Source organism: Salvia miltiorrhiza, chromosome 7 (assembly GCF_028751815.1).
Source record: "Salvia miltiorrhiza cultivar Shanhuang (shh) chromosome 7, IMPLAD_Smil_shh, whole genome shotgun sequence".
NCBI lineage: Eukaryota > Viridiplantae > Streptophyta > Magnoliopsida > Lamiales > Lamiaceae > Salvia > Salvia miltiorrhiza.
In genome coordinates this window covers 8,921,853-8,946,289 of record NC_080393.1, presented here as the reverse complement: position 1 = coordinate 8,946,289, position 24,437 = coordinate 8,921,853, and the positions used below count along the sequence as shown (strand labels likewise).

General features: G+C 35.8%; 1 protein-coding gene and 2 long non-coding RNA genes across 3 annotated transcripts; 2 read left to right on the top strand and 1 right to left on the bottom strand.

The window, feature by feature from the left end:
- The first annotated feature begins 1,412 nt into the window (after positions 1 to 1,412).
- On the top strand, positions 1,413 to 4,613 carry LOC130992356 (uncharacterized). The gene is made up of 4 exons (XR_009091277.1): positions 1,413 to 1,926; positions 2,103 to 2,188; positions 2,315 to 4,344; positions 4,429 to 4,613. It is a non-coding gene; the product is annotated as an uncharacterized LOC130992356 (long non-coding RNA).
- A 4,252-nt stretch (positions 4,614 to 8,865) lies between these two features.
- Positions 8,866 to 16,619, bottom strand: LOC130992355 (pleiotropic drug resistance protein 1-like). Its single transcript, XM_057916957.1, has 24 exons — positions 16,040 to 16,619; positions 15,857 to 15,977; positions 15,687 to 15,775; positions 15,523 to 15,607; positions 15,295 to 15,454; positions 15,105 to 15,181; positions 14,970 to 15,023; positions 14,082 to 14,172; positions 13,543 to 13,844; positions 13,185 to 13,466; positions 12,781 to 13,097; positions 12,553 to 12,713; positions 12,372 to 12,475; positions 12,129 to 12,291; positions 11,991 to 12,044; positions 11,793 to 11,890; positions 11,357 to 11,689; positions 10,994 to 11,284; positions 10,824 to 10,907; positions 10,406 to 10,539; positions 10,106 to 10,333; positions 9,864 to 10,035; positions 9,468 to 9,722; positions 8,866 to 9,315 (listed from the first exon to the last, which is right to left on the bottom strand). The coding sequence occupies exons 1-24, from the start codon at positions 16,342 to 16,344 to the stop codon at positions 9,055 to 9,057; spliced, it is 4,221 nt and encodes a 1,406-aa protein (XP_057772940.1). The 5' UTR covers positions 16,345 to 16,619; the 3' UTR covers positions 8,866 to 9,054.
- A 4,231-nt stretch (positions 16,620 to 20,850) lies between these two features.
- Positions 20,851 to 23,738, top strand: LOC130992354 (uncharacterized). Its single transcript, XR_009091276.1, has 3 exons — positions 20,851 to 20,992; positions 22,845 to 22,911; positions 23,518 to 23,738. It is a non-coding gene; the product is annotated as an uncharacterized LOC130992354 (long non-coding RNA).
- Positions 23,739 to 24,437: the final 699 nt, after the last annotated feature.

Sequence of the window (24,437 nt, the reverse complement as noted above, 5' to 3'; positions counted from 1 at the left end):
CCCATATATATAGGGGTGGGCTACCGTGAGAGTACATCTTAAAATAAGAAATAAGAGCAATTTTTAATGTATGAATTTTATGTAGAACACGTATGAATTCGCTGTATAAAGGTATGAATTGTGGAAAATAAATTTTTGCTACCTTTGGGATTCGAACTCAGGACCATAAATCCATCCAACAGGATTACGAATCAACCGTAGATCTTGATGATCTAAGGGCTGAAAATGATTCTTATTTTATATCTTAAGAAATGCTCTTATTTTAGCCCTTCTCTACCCCCTATTTTTCGTGTAACATGAGTACAATGAATAAGACATATAATACTAATGAACAAGACGTATATCTAACGAACAAGATGTATATACTGATGAAAAATAAAATTTAAAAAATTGGTAATGAATAAGACATATATACTTATGAACAAGGCAGTGTACACTGATGAACAATGCAGTATATGCTGATGAATAACAAAATTTAAAATATTCTGCTCCCTCCAGGATTCGAACCCTGTGAAAAAAAATCACCCTCCAGATACAATATCAGCCATAGGATTGATAAAATAAACGCACCAGATCGTGCCCTAGATCTCACTAAAATTAGGGGGTCTCATTGGAGTGGCCCCCTATATATATATATATATATATATATATATATATATATATATATATATAGTGAGATCCCCTAATTTAAAATCACCGCTCCAATGAGACCCTCTAATTTTAGTGAGATCTAGGGCACGATCTGGTGCGTTTATTTCATCAATCTTATGGCTGATATTGTATCTGGAGGGTGATTTTTTTTTCGCAGGGTTCGAATCTTAGATGGAGCAGAATATTTTAAATTTTGTTATTCATCAGTATATACGGCCCTGTTCATCAGTATATATGTCTTATTCATTACGAATTTTTTATCAGTATATACATCTTGTTCATTAGATATACGTTTTGTTCATTAGTATTATATGTCTTATTCATTGTCCTAGTGTTTCACGAAAATTATGGGGTCTCACTGGAGCGCGCCCCTAATGACTAAAATAAGAGCATTTCTTAAGATATAAATAAGAATTATTTTCAACCCTTAGATCATCAAGATCTATGATTGATTCGTAATCCTGTTAGATGGATTTATGGTCCTGAGTTCAAATCTCAAAGGTAGCAAAATTTTTTTTCACAATTCATATCTTTATACAGTGAATTCATACGTGTTCTACATAAAATTCATACATTAAAAATTGCTCTTATTTCTTATTTTAAGATGTGCTCTCACGGTAGCCCATCCATATATATATATATATATATATATAGATATATATATATATATAGGGTCGCATTCTATGGAGACCACTTCTTATATAGAGAATGAAGACCAAATCAAGGCCATTCATCTCAATCCAATCAATGATCCAGATTATTTCCTGATTTGATTTTTCATGTAATTAAATAATGGTTAATTACATTTATTTAATCCAAAAAGGGCAAAAATGTCCACTCAAATCCACGAATTATGGCATCTGGTTGAACAAATCCCGAAAATTACTCTCTTCCAATTCTGGGACCTGATCCGTCAATGAACATAATAATAGGTGAACATTAGTATGTTCATTTGTTTTCCTATGAACATATTGATGAACATTAGTATGTTCATTTGTTTTTCTACGAACATTATCATGTTCATTTATTTTTCAACGAACACAGTACAAAAAAATCGATAAACATTTATTTTTTTTCTACAAACACACTACGATTCGCCACCCCACCACGCTTCACGCCTCACGCCCCCACGCGGCCACGCCTCAGCCCACTCCACCGCGCCTGGAGGCTGGAAGTTCTGCTGCTGCTTTCACTCCCACCCTCGCCGCCCTGCTACTAATCAGCGCCGCCGCAGCGCCGCTGCCCGCCTGCTTTCACTCCACCACCGTCTAGCAGGTTAGTATTTCACCATTTTTTCATTTTTTTCGATTGTACTAGATAAATGGCGAAAATAGCTTTCACTCCACCACCGCCCTGCTTTGTGTTAGTGTAGGAAAATAGCTTGAAAATATGCTCTAAAAATTTGTTTAAGTATTTTCTGGATTTAAGAATAGCTTGAATCTGTTGTGCAGATATTTCAAGGTTTTGGCAGCGAGATTTTGTGTTTTGGGCAGAAATTAAAGTCTCCACAATAGATTCTTCAGCAGCTAGTTGTAATGTAAGTGTTGTATATGAATGAGATTTCAAATATTTTGTACTGTAATTTACTGTTTAACTTTATATATATATATATATATATATATATATATATTTATTTATTTATTTATGTTGATTTATTTTGTAGATGTCTCACAATGATATTGAAACGATTGGAGATACAAATGATGATGGGGATACACATGATGGAGATACACAAGGAGTTGGAACCGGGGATACACCTGATAATGGAGATCCTGCAGCTTCCCAACCCTCTGAAGCTAAGAAACGGAAAACCATGGAGAAAAGGTCAGATGTTTGGAAAAATTTTAAGGCTTTTGAAGATAAAAATAAGACTCCAAAAGCTAAGTGTATCCATTGTGGGAAGACTTTTTGTGCTAGCACTAGGAATGGCACCTCAACTCTTAAAAACCACATGAACAAATGCAAGAAAACTCATGCAAGCGTAGATCTTAAGCAATCACAATTGATTTTACCATCTGGGTAAAATTCAAATCTTAGTTCTTGGAATTTTGACCAAGAAGAGGTTAGGGATGCCTTAGCTTACATGATTGTTGTTGATGAGCAGCCATTTAAGTATGTGGAACGAGAGGGATTTCAACACTTTGTTTCTAAGGCTTGCCCAAGAATTAAGATTCCATCTAGATGGACTGTTTCACGTGATTGCTTTAAGTTGTATGAGAATGAAAAGAACTTGCTCATGGCACGGATACATGGATATCTACTAAGAAAGAGAATTACATGTGTTTGACTGCGCATTACATTGATAGTGATTGGAAATTGCACAAAAAGATTGTCAATTTTTGTCCAATTTCTAGTCACAGGGGTAGAGACATTGGTTGGGAAATTGAGAAATGCTTGCATGATTGGGGATTGGAGAGGGTGTTCACTGTTACAGTTGATAATGCTTCCTCAAATGATGTTGCAATTACTTATTTGAAAGAAATTGTTAGTCAATGGAGGGAAAACATTAGAAATTGTGATCATATGCATATGAGATGTATGGCTCATGTATTTAATTTAGTGGTGCAAGATGGTCTTAAACAGATTGGGTCTTCTGTGAAAAAGATTAGACATGCTGTTCGGTTTGTTAGACATTCTGGTGCTAGATTGCTTAAGTTCAAGGAATGTTGTGAGCTTGAAAAAATTACAAGTAAGAGTTTGTTGTGTTTAGATGTTCCTACTCGATGGAACTCCACATACTTGATGTTGGAGGCTACAATAACATTTGAGAAAGCATTTGCTAGATTTGATGTGTTAGACCCGACATATGGAATTGATCTTGCATGTGAGGATGGAGGGGGGGGTGCCTAATAAGTATGATTGGATGAAAGCAAGAAAGATGCTCAATTTTTTGAAAATCTTTTATGAGATAACTTGCAAGATTTCTGGATCATTGTATGTTACATCTAACTTGTTTCTCCATGAGATTTATAAGGTGCAAATTTTGTTGAATGCTTTTATACTTGGCAAAGATGAAGAACTAAGCAAGATGGCAACAAATATGAAAGAAAAGTTTGACAAGTATTGGGGACATCCAAAGAAGATGAATAAATTGGTTTTCATTGCTGTTGTTGTTGATCCTCGATATAAAATGAAATGGGTGAAACTTGCTTTGAGGGGTGTGTATGGTGATGAGTTGGGTGATTATATGGTAAAAGAAGTTGAAGATGAATTGGTTGCTATGTGTGGTGATTACAAGCAACCAATTGTTACAGAAAATATTGATGAGCATAGAGAAATTGAGTTGCCAAGTGTTGAAGTTGATGATAGTGAGACAATAAAGAATGCGATGAAAATGTTTGGGGGATATATACCAAACATTTCACCATAAGGATGGTAATGATTTTCATAAGTATCTTAAGGAAAATACTGAGAATGGTGGGCCAAAATTTGACATTTTATCATGGTGGAAAACAAATGAATCTAAATATCCCGTTCTCTCCCAAGTGGCTCGTGATGTTTTGGCAGTACCCGTCTCAACTGTAGCATCAGAGGCAGCATTTAGCACTGGAGGACGAGTACTTGACCCTTTTAGGAGTTCGTTAAGTCCTAAAGTTGTGGAGGTTCTCATTTGTGGTCAAGATTGGCTTCGCAATTCTCCTACCGCAGTTGATGTTGAGGAACTTTATGAAGATGTCCAAAAAATTGAACAAGGTATATCAAAATTTAAACTACATTTTTTATATGCTTTCAATTTTATGATATACAACTAATTTGTATTATTGTTAATTTTTGTAGGCATGCAAAATTTGGTAGTGCAAGCCCAACAAATTAATCAATCTCCATTATTTGTTGGGACTTGAAAGCTATTGAAGATGATTAGACGAATGTTTATTGATTTTGAGTTTTGTGGTTTTGTGAACATTGAAATTATGGACTCTTTCCTTTATCATTTGATGCTAATTTGTTGTTGATTTGATGGATATTTAGAAACTCTTTAGTTTGTTTGACTCAACCTAGAACACCTCTAGTTTGACTTGCAATAGAACAAGGACATCCTAGTGATGGTAAGTTGACCCAGTGTCATCTCTCAAGGAAGATCTTTAAGGGCTTTTAATTATGTCACAAGAAAGCAGTAAAAGTTGAGATTATTAACTAAAACTTGGAAAGTAAATTTACGTGAAATTAAACTTAACTAGGCAAAAAGGAATTATTAACTAATGCTTGTAATTTAAGCTTAACTAAAAACTTAATCTTAAAATTATCTAGGCGAATTAAACTATTAAACCCTAGGCAAGAATTTAAAGAACTTAAATTAAAGAATTAACTAGACAAATCAAATTTAAATAACTTTGATTAAAACTTCTAATCTAATCTAACTAGGCAGAAACTAAATTGCATAATTTAAAGAAAGCATCATAAAAACGCATAAGTAAATTTGCAGAATTTAAAGAAAGCATAAGTAAAAGCAAATAAATAAACTTGATTAAAGAAATACCGTAAATTCGTCTCGAGAAGTAATCTGTCACGTAATTACAACTCTAAACAGGAACTAATCTAAAATATGAATTAAAAGAACTATATTAAACTAACTAAGAACAGAAATCGAAACTAGAACTATGAAAGCAATAAACCTAAGCCTTAGCTAACTTGGCGAAAACTAAAGATTAGGGCACGGAATTGATTGGATTCTTTACAATGAAAAGTATGGCCCTTTTTATAGGCTTCAAATCCCTATGGATCACCATGGAAGTTGCCATGCAAAGTAGAATTCTAAAAGGAATAGAATCGTGCAAAATAAGGCAATTTCCAGCTGGCGTGCTCTGCAAGTCATCTCCATTCTGGCCGAATACTCAGCTCTCGCCAGAGGAACGGATGTTGTCATAGAAATGGATTTTGCCAGAGGAATGAACCTCCTCTGGCGGTCCGCGGATTTCTCTGGCTTCCCATTTCGCTGCTCTGGCATGCGATTTCTCTGACTTAGCGAGTTCTCTGACTTAGCGAGTTCTCTGCTCTGTCTGAGACGATTTCTCTGCTCTGGTCTGGTCTGGCGTAAAAACGCCATTTTTAGCCAAAAATCCCCAAAATTATACTCTTCCACCATTAAAACCTAAATCTCCTGAAAAGCATCAAATACACCATAAAACGCACCAATTTCCAGAAGATTTATCTTACAATGAACACATTCAAACCCCTAAAATTAGAACAATTAAGCATAAATCATTGTTGGCTATGGATGTTCTAGTATTTATTTTGGTGAGTGTGATGAATGGATTCAATACTTATGCAAATTTTAATTATTAGGTTGTTATATATACATGTATGTTCTTGAAATGATTAAATGAAAGATGGATAATGATAAAATATGTAAAAAAAAAATTGAGCAGATTTTTTTAATTTTACTACTCCCTCCGTCCGCGAATTAAAGCCCCATTTGGAGTTGGGCACGGAGCTTAAGAAAGCTGAAAAAGGTGTTGTTGGTAAAAGATAAGGGTAGTTGTTTACTTTTTGCTAATCTTTACTTAAGAGAATGCTTTTACTTTATTGACTTTAAGCTTTCCATTTAATTTTATGTTTCAATTTAAGTCTTAATTTTATGTTTCATTGATTAATTAATTTTTACTTTGTGGAATTCGAAACTGAATTCAATTTTAATAGGCAGAAATGTTCAGAGAGATGGAAGCCGGCCATCAGAATCATAGTCCGGTGATTCAGAGAGAGGGAGGCGCGGCGGCTCAGTTTCTGGCAGCAACCACGGCGCCGCTTCAGATACCGGCGACATCTGCTCCGATTCAGAGAGAGAGAGGCGAGACACTTCAGTATCCGGCAGCAACCACGGCGCCGCTTCAGCTACTGGCGACATCTGCTCCGATTCAGAGAGAGGGAGACGAGCCGCTTCAGTATCCGGTAGCAACCGCGGCGCCGCTTCAGATACCGGCGACATTTGCTCCGATTCAGAGAGAGGGAGACGAGACACTTCAGTATCCGACAGCGTTTTCTCTGATTCAGAGATAGAAAGGTGCGGCGGCTCGGTTTCAGCCAGCAACCACGGCGCCAATTCACAGAGATCAGAGGTCGGGGTTTTCGGCACAATCGATTCAGTTTCAAAGGGATGATCCATGGAGTAACACAACAATGGTAGATTTAGGAAGAACAAGAGAGAGACGATGCAAAGAGAGACGATCCATGGAGTAACACAACAATCGATTCAGCTTCAGTTGGGATTGCTCTAATAATTTAGGGTTTGGTAGAGAGAGAGAGAGGCGACTGCGAAATGAATTGGAATTCTCTAGAATTCCATTTGAGAGAGAAAGACTAAATTAATAGACATAAATTTATTTTGCATTAATTAAGGATGAATACTTAAATCTATAATTAAGTAGGTTAAAAAATGAGAATGGATAATTAATGGCAAAAGGTAGTTATTTTAGATAAAGTAGGAGGGTAAAATGGTACAAAAAGGCAAATGGGGCTTTAATTCGCGGACAAATATTTAGAGGCAAATGGGGCTTTAATTCGCGGACGGAGGGAGTATTTTTTTTTTGGATTTTTCGGATTTTTTGATTTTGTTTCAGAATTTTCGGTTTTTCGGTTTTTTTGGGTTTTTTCGGGTTAATTCGGTTTTTCGGTTCGGTTCGGTTTTGATTAAAAAAATTTCGGTTAATTCGGTTCGAGTTGTTCGGTTCGGTTTAGTTTTTTTTTCCTAATCGAAAAAAATATGGTTTGGTTTGGTTTTACCAAAAACCGAACCATATAACCGAACGCTCACCCCTAACTACGAACACACTACAAACATGACAATGAACATTATAATGTTCGTTATATTTTTCTACGAACACAGTACAAAAATATCGATGAACAAGGGCGATAGGCGGCGTCCTCACCGGAAGAGCAAGGGCGGCGACGGCGATGTAAGATCTGAAAAAGGGAGGCGGCGGCTGGGCGGATTTGCGGTCGTTGCTGCCGCCGATCGAAGTACAGATGGGTGCATGAACTAGCGGAGCAGAGGAGGAGGCGCCCACGACGATTGGGGAGGCGGAACAGAGGAGGAAGCGGCAGAGCAACAGGAAGAGAGATGGGGGCGATTGGGGAGGCGGCGGAGCAGCAGCAGGAGAGATGGAGGCGATTGGGAAGGTGGCGGGGAGGGAGGCGGCGGAGCAGCAGCAGGAGAGATGGAGGCGATTGGGAAGGTGGCGGGGAAGGAGGCGGCGGAGCAGCAGAGATGGGGAGGCGGCGGAGCAGCAGGGGATTGGGGAGGCGGCGGGGGAGGGGGGAGAGTGATTGAGAGAGAGAGATAGAGAGAGAGCGTGAATGAGAGAGAGTGAGTGAGATTAGGGTTAAATAGAAAATGACATGCTTAACCTTTTGATTATAAAATAAATGAAAATTAATAAATTTAATCAATTAAATTACCACCATTAGATTAAGTTAGATCAAGGAACCAGATTTGGTCTTCATTCTCTATATAGGGGAGTGGTCTCCATTGAACGCTCCCCTATATATATATATATATATATATATGTGTGTGTGTGTGTGTGTGTGTGTGTGTGTGTGGAGGGGGGGGGGAGAGGGGGGGAGCGCTCCAATAAGATCTCCTATATGTGGTGAGATCTTAAATTAAAATTGATTGGTTTTTTAATTTTGATTTCATGTATCCTATGACTGATATTTATCTAGAGGGGGAAATTTTTTACCAGGGTTCGAATCCTGGAGGGAGCAAAAATTTTACCAATTTTTTTTAATATCGTTATTGATCACTAGTACATACTGCCTTATTCAAAACTATATATTGTCTTATTTATTGTACTTATGATCTCATGAAAATAGCAATCTCACTGGAGTGCACCCCTATATATATAATTATGAAGAAAGTAAGTATTATGACAATAAGGTCCATAAATCGAGAAAAAGTACCGTAGTGAAGGAAGTTTGAGTTAAGGAAGATATGTAAGTGTGGCAGACGTAACGTGACAAAAAATAAAAACCATAAAGAATAATCTAATAAATCACAAAGTGGTTAGGTTAAGGGTCCAAACACCTCATATATCTCTAAAAGAAAATATTTGTTACACATTCTTTTACAATTTGTTCATTTTGTATTTTCTAACCTAATTACTTCTTATATCAAAACCTATCAAACTCATTTTCAAAATAACAAAATACAGTTTAATTGATAACATGTTTCTCCTTCAATTAATTAATAAAGGATTAGAATTGAAGACATTTGATCACAAGTTCTACATAAAATATCTTCATTTGATTTAACTAGTCGATGATACATTTAATTCTTGAAATCCTTAATCTACATAGAACTTGAATTCTAACCCTTGTGGAATTTTCTGTATACTAAAATACTAATGATATGTAGTTCGATATACACATAGTATGTATATATTAACGGCATACAAGAGTCAAATTAACTAGCTACCTTTTCTGGAAATTAAACGCTTTTATAGCAAACGCAAATATCACACCAAAAACAATTCCAAATCCAGCAACCATCGCAGCCACGGCACCGATAAACTCGTGTCTGAACCCAAAGTAACTCCTTAGGAAACGTCGGACCGTTACATTTGCATCCTCCAACACATCTGTCTCATCGCCATACTGCGACACGATTAGACCGTACAATGTCCAAGCCACAGGGTTCGCCCAGTGGTACCATCTCCACCACCCTGGTGTTCTCTGTTGCCAAAAAAAAAAAAACCATTTAAAAACCAAAAGGTAAAAATGTTATTATACACACCTAAGATATATAAAATAAGTTTGAAATGATAAGTTGAGATAACATTATTTGATTAATTAGATTGTATTATGAAGGCATTAGTAGGACTCACGGGTCTTGGGATGATGAACCCAGAGAAGAGGTTCCAAAGCGCGTAGAATGAGTAAGAGACGATGTTGGCAATGTTCTCGTTAGGCGTGAGTGCCACCGCCATCATGCCGTAGTAGGTGAAGTAGATGAGCGTAAAGAACATGAAGTATATATACCAAAAGTACTTCTTAGTTGTCCAATCAAACCCGATCATCGCATACACTATGGTTCCATACACAATCGCCTGGATGAAACAGTATGGTATTTCTATGACAGCCTGCAAAACGATGAATCTACTGTAAATCTTGAAGATTTAAGGATTGAAAATTATTTATTATATGCAATAAACACCACAACCAATTTGAAGCGCTTCATATATATACATGTGTGTGTGTTACAAATGTTTTGAATGATGCACCTGTCCGAATGCATAGGGGAGAGCGGAGTACAGCCCCGCGGCCCTTTCGCGATAGAAGACTGTTCGCTCTACTGCCACCACCGGTTGCACGGACGACGCTAGTTGGACTCCCAGGAAGAAAACGGCAGCATACATAGAGCCCATGGCGTTGAAAATGTGCAGTGTAGTATCCCTAAAATTGTAGACTCACATATTCAAAAAATTGAAAAGATTAGATTGGTGGGGACTGGATGTTTGCTTACATTTTTCCGCCAAGATCCCAGAACATGGATCCGAAGATGATGGCGAGGAAGGCGGTGTAGATGATCCTGACGGCGGAGTAGAGAGGGTTCCGCCAGTAGGACCAGTGTTGCTTCCAGAGGCAGGCCACACACTGTGTCCAGAATGGCTGAGCAAACTGCGTTATAAAGTGAAGGTCGTCTGTACCCGGACGGGGCGTGCTCAGCTCACTTATCAAAGCTTTGTTTCTCCTGAATTCAAACATCTTAAAATTGTGTGTAGTTAAATTTGCAGCGTGAATGTGAATGTGATAAGAAACTTACCTATAAAGTTCAGAATTTTTGTAAAGCTCAGCGAAATCGACGCCCAACGTCATTTCTTGAGCTGAAGATGACACCTCAAGCATCCACGCCGCCGGATTGTAGCCAGCCCTGATTTTCGTCACTCCTTGAATTGCCTGAATTTTAAAAGCTACCTCAAAACCAACTCAATATATTTATACTAAAAATTGAATGCAAATTAAAATAGATTATTAAATAGCTCAAAATTATATTGTGGGCCATACATCATATATGCACAAGGGATATATATAATAACCAAATCAAAATTTGTTTCAATTGCACTTCATGACTACTTTCCTTATAAATTACTATTAAATTTTGTTATGAACACGTACTTTTTATATCAGTTATAATAATAAATTAATTAAGAAGGAAATAAATTTACTAGGATTTTGTGCACCTCAAAATACTGGATCAACTGGGAGGATTGTCTACCAATAGGTCCCACATATATCTCTTGCCCACCTCTCTTCATCAAGAACAACTGCAAAATTTTCCCTCAAACTTTCTAACAATCAAGAAAATACCAAAAAAAATAGAGTAAAAGTTGAAAAGATTAAGTGTTCTCGCCTCATCAAAAGCTTCAAAGATGTCAATGCTGGGTTGATGAATTGTGCAAACCACAGTCCTGCCCGTGTCGACCGTGTTCCTAACCGTCCTCATCACAATCTGAGCAGCCCTCGCATCCAACCCGGAAGTGGGCTCATCCATGAATATGATTGAAGGATTCGCCACCAACTCCACGGCTATGGTCAACCTCTTTCGCTGCTCTGTCGATAGACCACTCACACCGGGCAACCCCACCAGCCCGTCCCTCAAAGTAGTAAGCTCAACCAATTCCATCACGTTCTCCACAAAAGCCTGCCAAAAATAAGGCTTAGTATCTCAAGAATTACAAGTCAAAATATGTGGTGGATCAGCCAATGTTATAACCTTTCTTGTCACGGTATCCACGTCTTGGGGCAAACGCAGCCAAGCCGAGAATAGCAGGGACTCGTAGACCGTGACACAAGGGGAATGGATGTCTGTCTGCTCGCAGTATCCAGAAATCCGAGCAAATGTCTCTTGCCGTTTGGGATAGCCGGAGATGGTGATGTTTCCCTCAATATAGCCACCTGTTTTCCGGCCTGCCAACACGTCCATAAGCGTAGTTTTCCCGGCGCCACTAACGCCCATTAGAGCAGTCAGGACGCCTGGCCTGAAAGCTCCACTTACCTCCTGCAGGAGCACCAGTCTATCCTCACTTACCCCTTGCCTCTTCATTTCCTGCGTTTTTTTCAAACTTGTTGTATCTTTACCTATTATAAAATAGTCTTGCTTTATAAAATTTGATCCAATTTATCATACATATTCAATTTGAAGCTACTACCTGTGGCATGTCTACAGAGTACTTGACATTATCAAATGCTATGGAGTGTGGTTCGAAGGGAAGAACCACATTTCTCTGCCTTATATTATCCTCTCTCTCTGCATCATTTTAAGTCGAATTTGAGAAGTTAAAACATAACACACATCATATAAAACTTGAGCTATGGAATCATTTTACATTCTACAATGTTAAACTGACCAGTTGATGCCTCATTATCATCTTCACTTATCATAGCTTGATGTTTTCCCAAAGCTGCAACCACATAATTAACAATATGTTACCCAAAATTCTTCCATCTAGCAAATATTATCAAATTAGGGCATGATCAGAACTCACCGTTGAGATAGGTGAGAGCAAGAGTGGACAAGACATTGAACAATAGTATCATCCCTATCAATGAACCTAATCCAATCCAATACCAGTACGAGCCCGGGAAGTAGCCGATGGTCTCTATAACCTCGACTCCCAAAGAACGTGTTGTATTCGCCTCAGGAGAATCCTATCGAGAGCAAAAACTAGCTCAAGCATCACCCACATTCCAATTAAAACCCACCAGAATCATGACCAAGTAAAACATACATGTTTCCAACTGTGGCCTCTGAACTCGTTCACAATGATCGCATTGTCTCCGTACATCATAGGCGATGAATAGTATCCCCACAGCCACCACTTCTTCACACTCTCTACATAACCATGAAAAGAAAATCTCAATCTCTTTTCTATTTGAAAAAAAGAAGAAGCAACATTGTTCATTATGTACTCCGTGCAAGGACAAAGCCGCTGAGGGCGAACATCAGGAGCAGCACGAAGAAGCCGAACGTGTTGGCGATGATCATGTTCCTCCCAACTGCCCCGATCACCTTGAACATCGACGATGCAGCTTGCATTTGGGCCAATAGCACCAGATAATACTTCACAAATCTGCCACACATATTTAAGGTTAAAAGGTGACTTCAACAATGTTATTGGCGAAAAATTGACGTCGTACCTTCCGACGTTGGGATCATATCCGATTTCATAGTAAGTGAGGACAGTAAATGCAAGGACTTCAAAAACGCTGACAGGGACACTAACTAGCCACAACGGAAGCGAATATGTCCACGCTGGAAAGAAGTGGAAATTCCGCTGCTTGTAGAAGACGGGAAGCTTCTGGATGGTCAAGGCGAGCTCAGCCATTCCGTTAAACGTGACGGTGGTGATGGCGTAGAACAAAGACCCCGCAAATATTCTCCCATCCGTTGTGTTGTCTTTGTCCATTCTGGGACGAATGTACAATGTCATCGCGATCACAGCCATTGTGCTAAGCTGAGAAACAAGAAGAAAAAAAAAGGGTACTATCAAAATCAACACATTTCACAAATAGAGAGAGGAGAGAGGGAGAGGGATAGTAACTTGGAGGAGCTTAAATATGTAGAGAAAAGAGTTCCTCTTCATCAAGAGAGTCTCCCGCGAGGCGCAGGCTTTAAGCAGCTCCCTCTTACTGACGCCGTAGTTTTTGGTTGTGAGCGCTGCTGGGTGGCTCTTGCTCTTGTCGTAAGGGGTGGCGAGATCCGATGCCAACTGCAAACCCACGTGAAATGATTTGAATGCCTCCGCGAACTCTCTCACCGTGACGTATCTGTACGGCTTCTCATTATCTGCCCAGTACTGTTGCTGGTCTTTCTTTGACGTCACCTGCAATCAGGGCAGACGCAGAAAGTTAGTTTTGGATTGTCTGCCTAAGCGCTTTAGAAAGTGTTTTGGGGCCTACTTCTTGCAAGAAATCGGCGACTCCTTTGCGGTCGGGACATTTGAAGCCCATGGATTCAAAGAATTCGAGAACGTGGGGACGGGGGCCTTGGTAGACAAGATGACCTTCGGATATGAGAATGATGTCGTCGAAAAGATCGTAGGTTTCGGGTTCAGGCTGCAGGAGTGACATCAAGATTGTCCCTTTCAGAATATGGATGGATTGTCTGATTGAATTCACCACTTGATAAGTCGTCGAGCTGTCCAACCCCGTCGATATCTCGTCCATGAATAGCGCCTTTGCCGGTCCCACCAGCATCTCCCCTGCATGAATTTTGTCCATTAACAAGTGTCATACTTCACAATTCTATTGTAAAAGTAAAAGGTTGTCAAACCTCCCATTTCCTTATCATCTATGAAATCTTTTTACCCTTTCAATGTAGTAATAATTAGAGATAATAAGAGTAAAATAATTCACTTTTTTTATTATGTCTGAACAGTACGACCGCTCCAATATTTTTGCAATAAAATATTGTCTGCATATGCCAAAAAAAAAACAACCTGTTGTAACACGTTTTTTTTGCCCACCAGAAATTCCCCTGATCATGGCATCTCCTACAAGAGTATCAGCACAAACATCTAATCCCAATATCTGCAAAACAAATCATCATGTTTAACTTAATCTATGAATATGATACATCTCAGTTTGAGTTTTTTTTTCAAGATATTATTCTTTTTTTATCATTTGTAGTTTCTTACAAGAATGTTATCTTCTCTTAAAGTATCACCAAAATTCTAGAAACAATAAATTGACAATACATACTATTGAGTATTTGAAGATTTGGACTATATTATTTTTATTAAAATGCAAATTTATTAAAAAAGAAAAAGAAAAAAACCCAAGGAACCCTTGAAAGCACAAGAAAGCAGACTAAGGGCCGAGCCTCGTTAAAACCTTTTTACGGAAAATCCAGAGGGAAAAACCGTAAAAAGGAAAAAGAGTACCCGTCTAGAAAGGGGAGAAAAACAACAACAGAAAAAATAGGGAGAGAGCGAAAGGGAAAGTTTCCGAAACTCCGGCCTAACCATCGTCCCGAAACCAACCCGGCTCTCACCCCTCGAAAAACAGAGCAGAGGCAAAAGGCCGGTGAGACGCCGTCAGCCAGATTGCCGAGAGTAAAGAGCTATACGGCCGGTTAGACGCCGTCGCCGTTAGCTCGCGCCAAAAGAAAGAACGAAACAAAATCAAAAAAGGAAAGAAAGTAACACAGCCGGTAAGACTATATTATTTTTATCATTCTATCTATTCTATAACCGAAAGAAAACAACCCTAGTATTTTTTAAAACAGGGGAAATCAGGAGTTTCAAGAAAACATATTAGTCTCTCTAGATAGATCAAATCTTAGAGTAAATGAAATAAGTCCTTAAATTATTTTCATGTATAATTACCTTAATAATATAATCTGTGACAATACTTGCTTCTTGGCCCTCTGTAGCTGCTGCCTACATGATTACAACTTCAGTATAATTTGCACAAACAAAATAGTATGTTTTTCACATTAATATTCATAAAAAGAATCCTACTTTCATGTAAAAATCCAAATCCGGATCAGGCTTAATATTGGCCTCCTTCTCTCTTCTTGACAATTCCGCCAGCATTTCTGCACAAGTTTTGACATATATACGTCATGCCACTTGATCATCTATTTTAAACCACGTGTATAATATGACATCATCAACGTGTATACGATGTACATTAGAAAAGGGGACGAACCATGACTGCTTCCTACTCCTTGACATCTTGCAGAGAATGCTAATGTCTCCCTCACTGTCATTTCTCCCATGTGGACATCATTCTGACTTATATATGCTGCAGTTCTTTGAGGCACAAATTCTTTCATCCCATGCCCATTATATGTCACTCTTCCTGAATACTGCTCATCATGAATCACCATTAGAAATAAATTCACTCTAGTTAGATTGTATTTATATATGTTAGCACCTTTAAAGAAGGATCAAGCATCCCAGCCAAAGCCAACAACAGCGTCGTCTTTCCAGAACTCGGAGGGCCTAAAAGAAGCGTCATACTGCACAATAGATGAATCATGAATCAAGTATGAACAAACTTTCACAAATTAAAAAAAAAACTGATAAATTAATGAATACCGGCTAGGCTTCAAGACTCCACTGATGTTGTCCAGGATGGTCAAGGACCTCTTTTTGCTGGGAAGAATGTGAAGATAGTTCAACAAGTCCTTCAACACGAAGAAAAAAAAAAAGGCGTTACACTCGAAGTTTTCCTTCAAAGAGCCACTTGAAATGGCATATATATATACCTCTCCAATATTGATGAAGAAGTTGAGGAAAGTAGGCAGAGCTCTGCTGCCGACATAAGCTTCTGCTTCTATCTTAATATTCTCGAATCTAACTTCAATTGTTGGCAGATCAATCCCCACTCTGCAATAAGAAGACAAGATAATTAGACAACTGAACATAGAGTATAAAGAAAAACAATGTACCTGTCTACTCTGTTCTTGAACTTCATCAAGAACTTCTCATTGTCTTCCTCCACAACTTTAACAAGCCTGTCGATGAGCTTCGCCCTCTCCTGGAAGCCGATGTCAGCTACGTCGACCTCGTTGGATGCGCCCTGCGATCCCACCAAGATTCCTTTCCTCAAACGGTCGAACGTCGGGAGTTTCTCCAGCGCTGCCCATTTCAGAGCTTCTTCGTCGTCTTCGTCTCGCGACGACTGAGAAAACATCTCCAGCCGACTGCTCCTCCATGCCGAAGAAGTTCTTCGGAAGCTGTTGGTGATCTCCATTTCTCCTTTTCTTTTAGTTTTTTAAGAAAATCATGGGATTAAAAATAATTGTATTATTCAAGTTTAGTTTCCTTTTTTGAGTGTAGATTTCATTCCATGCATAAAAGGGAAAAAGAAAACACCTAGAAAACCAGGATAATATCTCAGTTGCAGATGCCTGTCTCAATTAGTGAGGGACAATATATTTCTCTTCGGATGACTAGTAATCAAATTTGAGAATCACAGTTTTTTCATTTTTTTTGATTTTTTCATTTTTCGTAGGCGATAGCCTATTGAGATAGCCTTAAAACTCATCTATCTTAATTAATTTAGGTATAGAAAGTCTTATATACGTGCGCTGTCCCTCTTCTACAACTTGGAAATTTATTAATCTATTTAACTCGGGGGCTAAAACAAAATGCCTCAACTTAACTTATGACTTTTTACTACTCCCACCCTCCCCTAATTTAGTACTATCATTTAAAAACAACAAGAATTTTAATAAAATAATTAAATATTATGATTGAAACAAGGATCACACTTTATATATGTAAAAGTGATAAAAATGAAGTGAGGACCCCATATTTTAATAGAGTTGTGTGGAGTATTTTCTTTTAAAAATAGAAAAGAATATTAAATTGGGGGACTGACTAATTTTCCTCTTTCGTTCGTTCATAAAATATTTCCTACACATTTTTTGGACATAATTCAATAACTATTATCCTTAAAATTCTCACATATTTACATATATCATCACTAATGGACCAACATAAACTCACTTTACAATTTTTTCTAACCGTGGAATCCCTTATCCATTCACCAAATATATAATTAAGTTTTCGTAGAACCAATGTCCACTACTTTGAAGAAGATGTTTCATGTACGGGGAAATATTAGAGTTGTCTTTTTTATATAATTAAATAAAAGCAAAATATAAAAAGTACAAAAAATAAAATAAACTAAAACGTAAAAGATAGAGAAAAACGTAAAAAATACATATATCCATAACTAATAAGAGTGATAAAAAAAATTATTTTGAGTCTTTTGACTTTAATTTTATAACATTTTTATTTAAAATCTATATATATATATATATATATATATATATATATATAGGGTAGGGTTAACATAGAAACCCCTCTTAAGATGAAAACTAGGAACCAATTTAAAGTCATTGATTTAAATAAAATAAAGGGCTGAGATTAAACTACAGATGCACAATTTCGATTGCATAGATGCACAGTTTCAATTGCATAGATGCACAATTTCGATTTGCTTTAGTATTTTGCATTGTTGGTTTCAATTGTATAAATTGCATATTTTTTAAGTGCACAATAAAATATAATAGATGCACAGTTTCTTTTGTTGACCAAATCCTAACCATTAGATCTAATATTTAAAAGGTTAAGATTAGGTTCCTAGTTCTCATTTTAACAGAGGTTTTTATTAGAACCTCTTCCTATATATATATATATATATATATATATATATTAAATTAAAGCTCTTATCATGATCCATAATTTGATATTTATTTAAATATTTTATCATGAGTTAAATTATACAATTTTTAGAAAGTAGAGAAAAGATTAAAAAAAATAAAGAAATAGAAAAATAGTAAAAAAGTGTAGTGGAACGAAAACATGCTTGCTAAAAAATAGGAAATTTGTTTTTTAAAATTTGATTGGAAAAAATAGCCGTTAAACTGCATTTTTATATATTATATAGATGGTTGAGATTTTTTATATTTTTTAAACTATAAATGGATTTTTAATACTCCTTCCGTCCCATAAGAGTATGCATGATTATTGGTGACACAAATTTTAATAAATATTATGTGAATGTATTATGAGTGGAAGAAGGACCCAATTTTTATAGTAGTGTTATACTTCATCTGTCCCATTATTGTTGACCTTTTTTTTTTTTTTTTTTTTGGAATCCATTAATATTGACTTGTTTCTATTTTTGGTAATGATTTTACAATATAAACAATGTGGTCTCACATACTTTTACACAATAATCTTATTTTCCTAAATATTTGTGCCCAAAATAAATAGACCAATAATAATGGGACAGAGGGAGTACTAGCTAAATAAAAAGAAAGTAACGGATTTATAATGGATCATATGGTAAAATTGTAAATAATTTGATAAAATAAGGATAAAAATTAAGGAGTTTGTGATAAGTTAAAAAAAAATAATAATAATAATAAAAATAAAAAATAAAAAATAAAAAAATAAAAAACTCTTTTAGGGAGAACAAGGGTGGGAGATTTTTTTTTTTTTTAATCCTCAAAAGTAGGATGAAATGATGGTGAGAGATTAACAGAATGTGGAGGAAGAATTTTATACAGATTGCATATATGTGAGATTGAAAGATCTTCATATATTAAATCATAAAACTGCATATAGGTGGTGATTTGGGGGTTGTACAGGTGGTGGGGGACGGGACCTACGAAAATTGGGGGAAGGGGGAGAAGATGGCTGTACAGGGATGAAAAAGTTTTGGGGGTGGTTTGTTTATTTAAAGTGTTATTACTGTAAAAATACATTAATTTTTATTTTTTTATTAAAATACATAATTTTAGCACTTATTCAATTTTTAATATAGATCTTTATTTTCTCTAAATTAAATCTGACGGAACATATCTTAAAGATGATTCGATCTCATGGAGGACAAGTACTTTAATACGCCGTTGTACTAAAATGTCGCCAATGAGTCATAATCATCTTCATATATGTCACCTCAAATTTTATTTAGTCGAAATAGGTGTCGGTGTCAAAAATTGAGTAAATATTAAAGTTCATATATTTTAATAAAAAATTGAAAGTTCATATTAAAATTCGAAATTAGAGGAAAGTTAGTGTATTTAAACAGTAATAATCATTTTTAAAATTATTTTTAAAAACATATATTAAGATTAAATTAATTCATAACATAAAAAAATGTCACTATTTCCAATTTTTTATTTTCACATATGAACTTTTCTTTTGCTATAGGAAATCAGATGGGATCTCATGTCCTGTAATTTAGTGTGTATTGTGTTCCACTCTTAATTTGTTATAGTTTTTAATTAATTTTTCTTCAAAGTTAGGATATATAATTTTTTTAATTTCAATTTTTAGCGATAAATATTAATTAGAGTTTATTATATAATAATATTATTTATTTTTATAGCAAATAATTATAAAATAGAGAAATTAAGAGTGGTACACATTAAATTATGACACTGACGATTCCATCTAATATAAAATTATCTAAAATAGTATTTAACTCCTATATTATTATATAATACTTCATCCGTCCACGATATCGTTTTCACTTTTGCTATTTTGGTTCGTCTACAATATCATTTTCACTTTCATTTATATCAATAGAGCACACAAACTCCATTCACAATAATAACGAGACTCAAACTCCATTTATAACAATACTCATTATTATTAATTATTATTCACCAATTTTTAAATATTCGTATCGTCCATAAATTGAAAACGATATCGTGGATGAAAGGAGTATTATATATTGGCACCAAAAAGTTCGCAAGCAAATATAACAAGATTTTCACGATATCGTTGATGAAAGGAGTATTATATATTGGCAAGCAAATATAACAAGATTGTGTAAGTGCCAAATTAGCTATTTATTTCTGACTCGCGCGAAATTCCTCTTCAATAATCTATTCACTATTCGTGATGGAGGAAATTTTTGTTAGCACCCCTCTAAACTTTTTAACCTTAAATGGGACAAACAGAAATAAGATAATTTTATGCCTTTAACAAATGTTTTTACAATAGTATGTAGTAATCAAATTTTACAATAGCAATCATTAATATGTAATACCCGGGCTTTTGATGACGTGTTTAATTTCTTGAGTTTGAGTAATTAAGGTTTAGATCCCTTGTTTGATTTACTTTGTAAAGAGATGAGGAGTTATATGAAGTTTTCTTGTTATTTTTTTTAAGATGTTGAGATGTTCTTTCGATGATGTGAGAATGATGTGAGATTTTATATCCGTATTTGAGTTTGAGTATTTGAATAATTCGAGATAATTATTTGAATGAGAATGATGAACTCGGAAGTGAGATCTGAGTCCGTTAAGACGTTTTTCAAAATTTTGACTTTTTGACGATGAATAGTAAAATACTGCTATTTCGTCTTTTTGTCGACTTTCAAAATCTTATGTGCACGTCGTCGAGAAATATTCTTAGTTTTTCGATACGAGTCCAATAATGAAAGTTTTTATTTTTTTTTGACGACGAGTGAATAGTGAATCGGGATTTCTCGATAAACGTGTAGATATCGTTTATCAGAATTTCGAGAACGAGCTTGTATTTTCTATATTTATATAGAATTACGAGTGTAATGAAAGTGAGTAGAGGTTGAGAGGGCGAGTAACGAAGAGTATGGGTAGTTAGTCGTTAAAACGAGACGAGACGAGATATTTAACGACTAAATATCTAACCTACCCTACCCCTAACCACCCCCCAACCGCCCAAACCCACTCACTCACACTATATCACGTTGATATCAGCCACAACACACACACTAACACCTAAAACACACACACACTTCACGCATAACACCATTTTCTTTGGTGTTGGAGCTTTTGACCTCCGATTTGAGCACCGAGACGAGCGTCGATCATCTTTTCGATCACGTATCTAAGTAGGTAAGATCTCTACCTACGTTTTAATGGTTTTCTTTTCGATTTTCGTCGACGTCGAAAAACGTCGATTCTCGACTTTATTTTGAAACGACGTCGGATCGTCGTGAAATTTTAGTATGTTGTTCTTGGGTAGATGTTGAGCATGTTTAATGAAGGGAGTAAGAACGGAACGAACCGTAGCTATGAAACCCATGAGGGCAGCCCCGTTTTTCACATATTAGCTTGTCTTTCGATTTTTGTTTGATCGTTTTGACTTGATATTTGTGCTTAGGGGTATGCTAGAATCGATATATATTAAATTCGTATTTTTCCAAGCACGAAAATTGTATAAATTTTTAGAGTATGATTATTTAAATTCGTGAAGTTTGAGACGTTGCATAATGAATATTATTGCGTATATGTGTTCTACGATATCACATGAGCATGCTAATTGATTTACAATTTATGGATGATAATTGTTGAACGAAATTAAAACTGGAATTCTGTCAAAATTTTACAGCAGTTTCAAGCTTATGTTTCGATGAGTTTTCATTGCTTGATGGCTCTGAAATTTTAGTATGTTTATCTATGATATGTGTATTTCGTTGCTGCAAAATTTCATGTCTTTTGGATGATGTTTGCTATTTTAAAGATATTTTGAAAAATCCTTGACAGAATCTGTCAACTATTGGTAGACTTCACAAAAACGTTTATATCTATTAATCCATGAAGGATTTTGCATCACCGTTTTTTTTAAACGAAACTAGACTTCAATACTTTTCTAAAAACATAACATTTCGATTTTTATGACCTCTGAAACAGAGCAGTTTATTATTTCAAAAATGCCCTGTTCTGCTGTCATATTTGTCCAACAGTAAAAGTGTATGAGTTTCATTGTTTATTTGGCAGATCATATGAACGTTTTCTCTTGTGAAATTTTAACCAAATCTTCAAGGATACCTTTAGTTTTGGATGATTAAATTTGATGGAATTTTATTAAGGTTTGCCTTGGTTTCTAATGGCCTAAACAAAATTGGCAGAAACTGTCAATCTTTGACAGCCTGCACTAAAAGAGCAATATCTCCAAAAACCTTTAACCTTTTTGGTTAACTACCATTTTTAGAGTGAACTACACTTCATGAAGTTTTTGAGATCAATTGGTATGAGAGTTTATGATGATTGAGTTGGTTGTTATGAAGTTTTAAAGATGACACAAAAACAGCAAAACTTTCTAGAAAATAACTTGATTATATTTGTTTTGATGGATGATACGATATGACTAAATGGTGTGAGTTGTGAGAGTTATGATTAACGCACATAAATGTTGGTATCTGACACTCGAACAATTGGTGTCGAGTATAAATGATAGTTTACTGATAAAGAGTTTTGATGATTTTGAATTTTTTGGGTTGCGTTGAAAAGATGTCAAGATGTTAAGTTTTGAGTCGAGAGACGAGTTCACGTAGTGAGATTCACGCGTTGAAATCTCGTGGCTGACATGATATGTGAATAGGTCATGCCAAAATTTTTAGTGAAATTAGAATTTGAGCATAGTCGATTCTTGTTGACCCGTGACTCAAATACATGCCTAATGGAAAGTTTAACTTTCTAATTGGTTAATTAGACGAGATGAGAGCGAATAGATCTGCTAAGAAAGTGGACTTTTCGATGTGTTAATATTTCTTTTAATTGAAGCGCTGCTAATTATAACATAAGGATGTTATAATTAATGAGTAATGACGAGAGATAATAATTGTTATATTGATTAACAATCAAGAGAGATGAACATTAGAGATACTAATGTTTCATAAAAGAAATTAGATTATTAATCGAGGTTTCTTTTATAACTTCTCACCAATTCTTCATAACGATGAAGGTCCTTTTGGGAAGTAACGACTTGAGGGAGAGAGTGACGTTACTCATTGATACAGAGACACAACGAGGTGGGCATTACTTTTACTATACGTATATAGAGATCCCCTGCGTGTCGTAGGCCTCTTATACGAATGAATGCATGAGATGATTTAACTGTTAATTTTAGTTTTATATATATCTATCAAATGAGTTTAATGTTACATTTGAGCAAGTTATTTCGTTACAAAATATTTGAGTTAAAGTTATTTCAAGTATTGTCTTGCCATAAAATGTTTAAATTTTAGTATGATATCTATCTGCTTTGGCTTTGCCAATGATGCAATCGAATTCGGGTCCTGAGCAGTTGATAGCTATCCTGCCAGGGCTAGTGTACACCAGTGACCGTGAGTCATCTAGCGGGTTGGCCGGTCAAGTGACCGTGAGAGGTGGCCACCTCTCCGGCACACAGTTTCAGATATGATAGATTACAAAAGAACTTAGTCTGATCAGACGAACTTTAAGAATCACAAATGAACTTAGTAAGCTTGGGCATTTTTAGCGAAAAAACTCCCTTGCTGTACTGATTATGATGGCATGACAATTTACAGTTTTGAAGCATGTATTTTTATACCTAGGCATACGTGCCCACTGAGTGCTTATGTACTCAGCCCTGCATATGTTTTCTAAATGTGCAGGTTGAGCTGATGTGATGATGGTGCTGCAATGAGCGGAGTCTCCAGGGTTGTTAATAAATAGTTAACCTGTCTAGAATATGTCTTCATACATATGTCTAGCTACTTTCCGCTGCAAGATGTTGTTGATGTTATAGTATGTTATGTCATACTTTGAGTCTTAAGAGAATGGTTTCATATGATGTATAACTTGATTAATGATATTAATTAAATTTTATGCTGTCTTTCATAGACTGTTTTCAATTGAGTATTAATGAATAAAAATGACGAGTTTTATTAAGATGAGTAAGTTTTACGGCTATAAATAACGCCCCTTTTCTTCCCCTTCTTCTTTAACCCCATCCCTAGTCGTGGATCACTCGGCCTAACTATCCCTAGTTAGGGCGGGCTGTGACATAATACAACTGAAAATTGCTGGTCTCGTAAAACAGAGTACGTTGGACTAATTATTTGAACAATGAATAAAATCACACCACACCTATATGGTTAATAGTGGACAAAAAAGTCGTAAATTTGTAACTAAGCGTATATAGCTAGGTTATATATATAAATCAGGCGTTCATGAATACCCCATGAATATTTTATTTGTGCTCCAAGCTTCTTCTATAAGTTCCCTAATACTTTTATAGATCAAATTATTTGTGAGTGATCTATAATGGAAATAGATATATTTAATGTAGATAGATAGGCAATATTTTTTCGCTTAACTAATTTAATGATCGCCTTCAAATTTTTCTTTTTATTTGGTTTATTTAAATTCCTATTTCTTCTTAAAATTAAACGCCCCAATCTCAGTCTCGACTAATTAATTGGTGATCGCCTCTAAAGAAGAAAATCAATTGTTGATATATATTCTACAAAATACTGGTTCTTAGAAAAATTAGTGATCTCTTGCAAAAATTACTGACTCCATAACTAGGTGT

Coding starts and splice junctions, on each gene's coding strand:
- LOC130992355 (XM_057916957.1), bottom strand. CDS start 16,344: ATGGAGATCACCAACAGCTTCCGAAGAACTTCTTCGGCATGGAGGAGC. Junction 13,467..13,542: donor TCGCCGATTTCTTGCAAGAA/GTAGGCCCCAAA, acceptor CCCTGATTGCAG/GTGACGTCAAAGAAAGACCA. Junction 12,476..12,552: donor CGGCTTTGTCCTTGCACGGA/GTACATAATGAA, acceptor ATGGTTATGTAG/AGAGTGTGAAGAAGTGGTGG.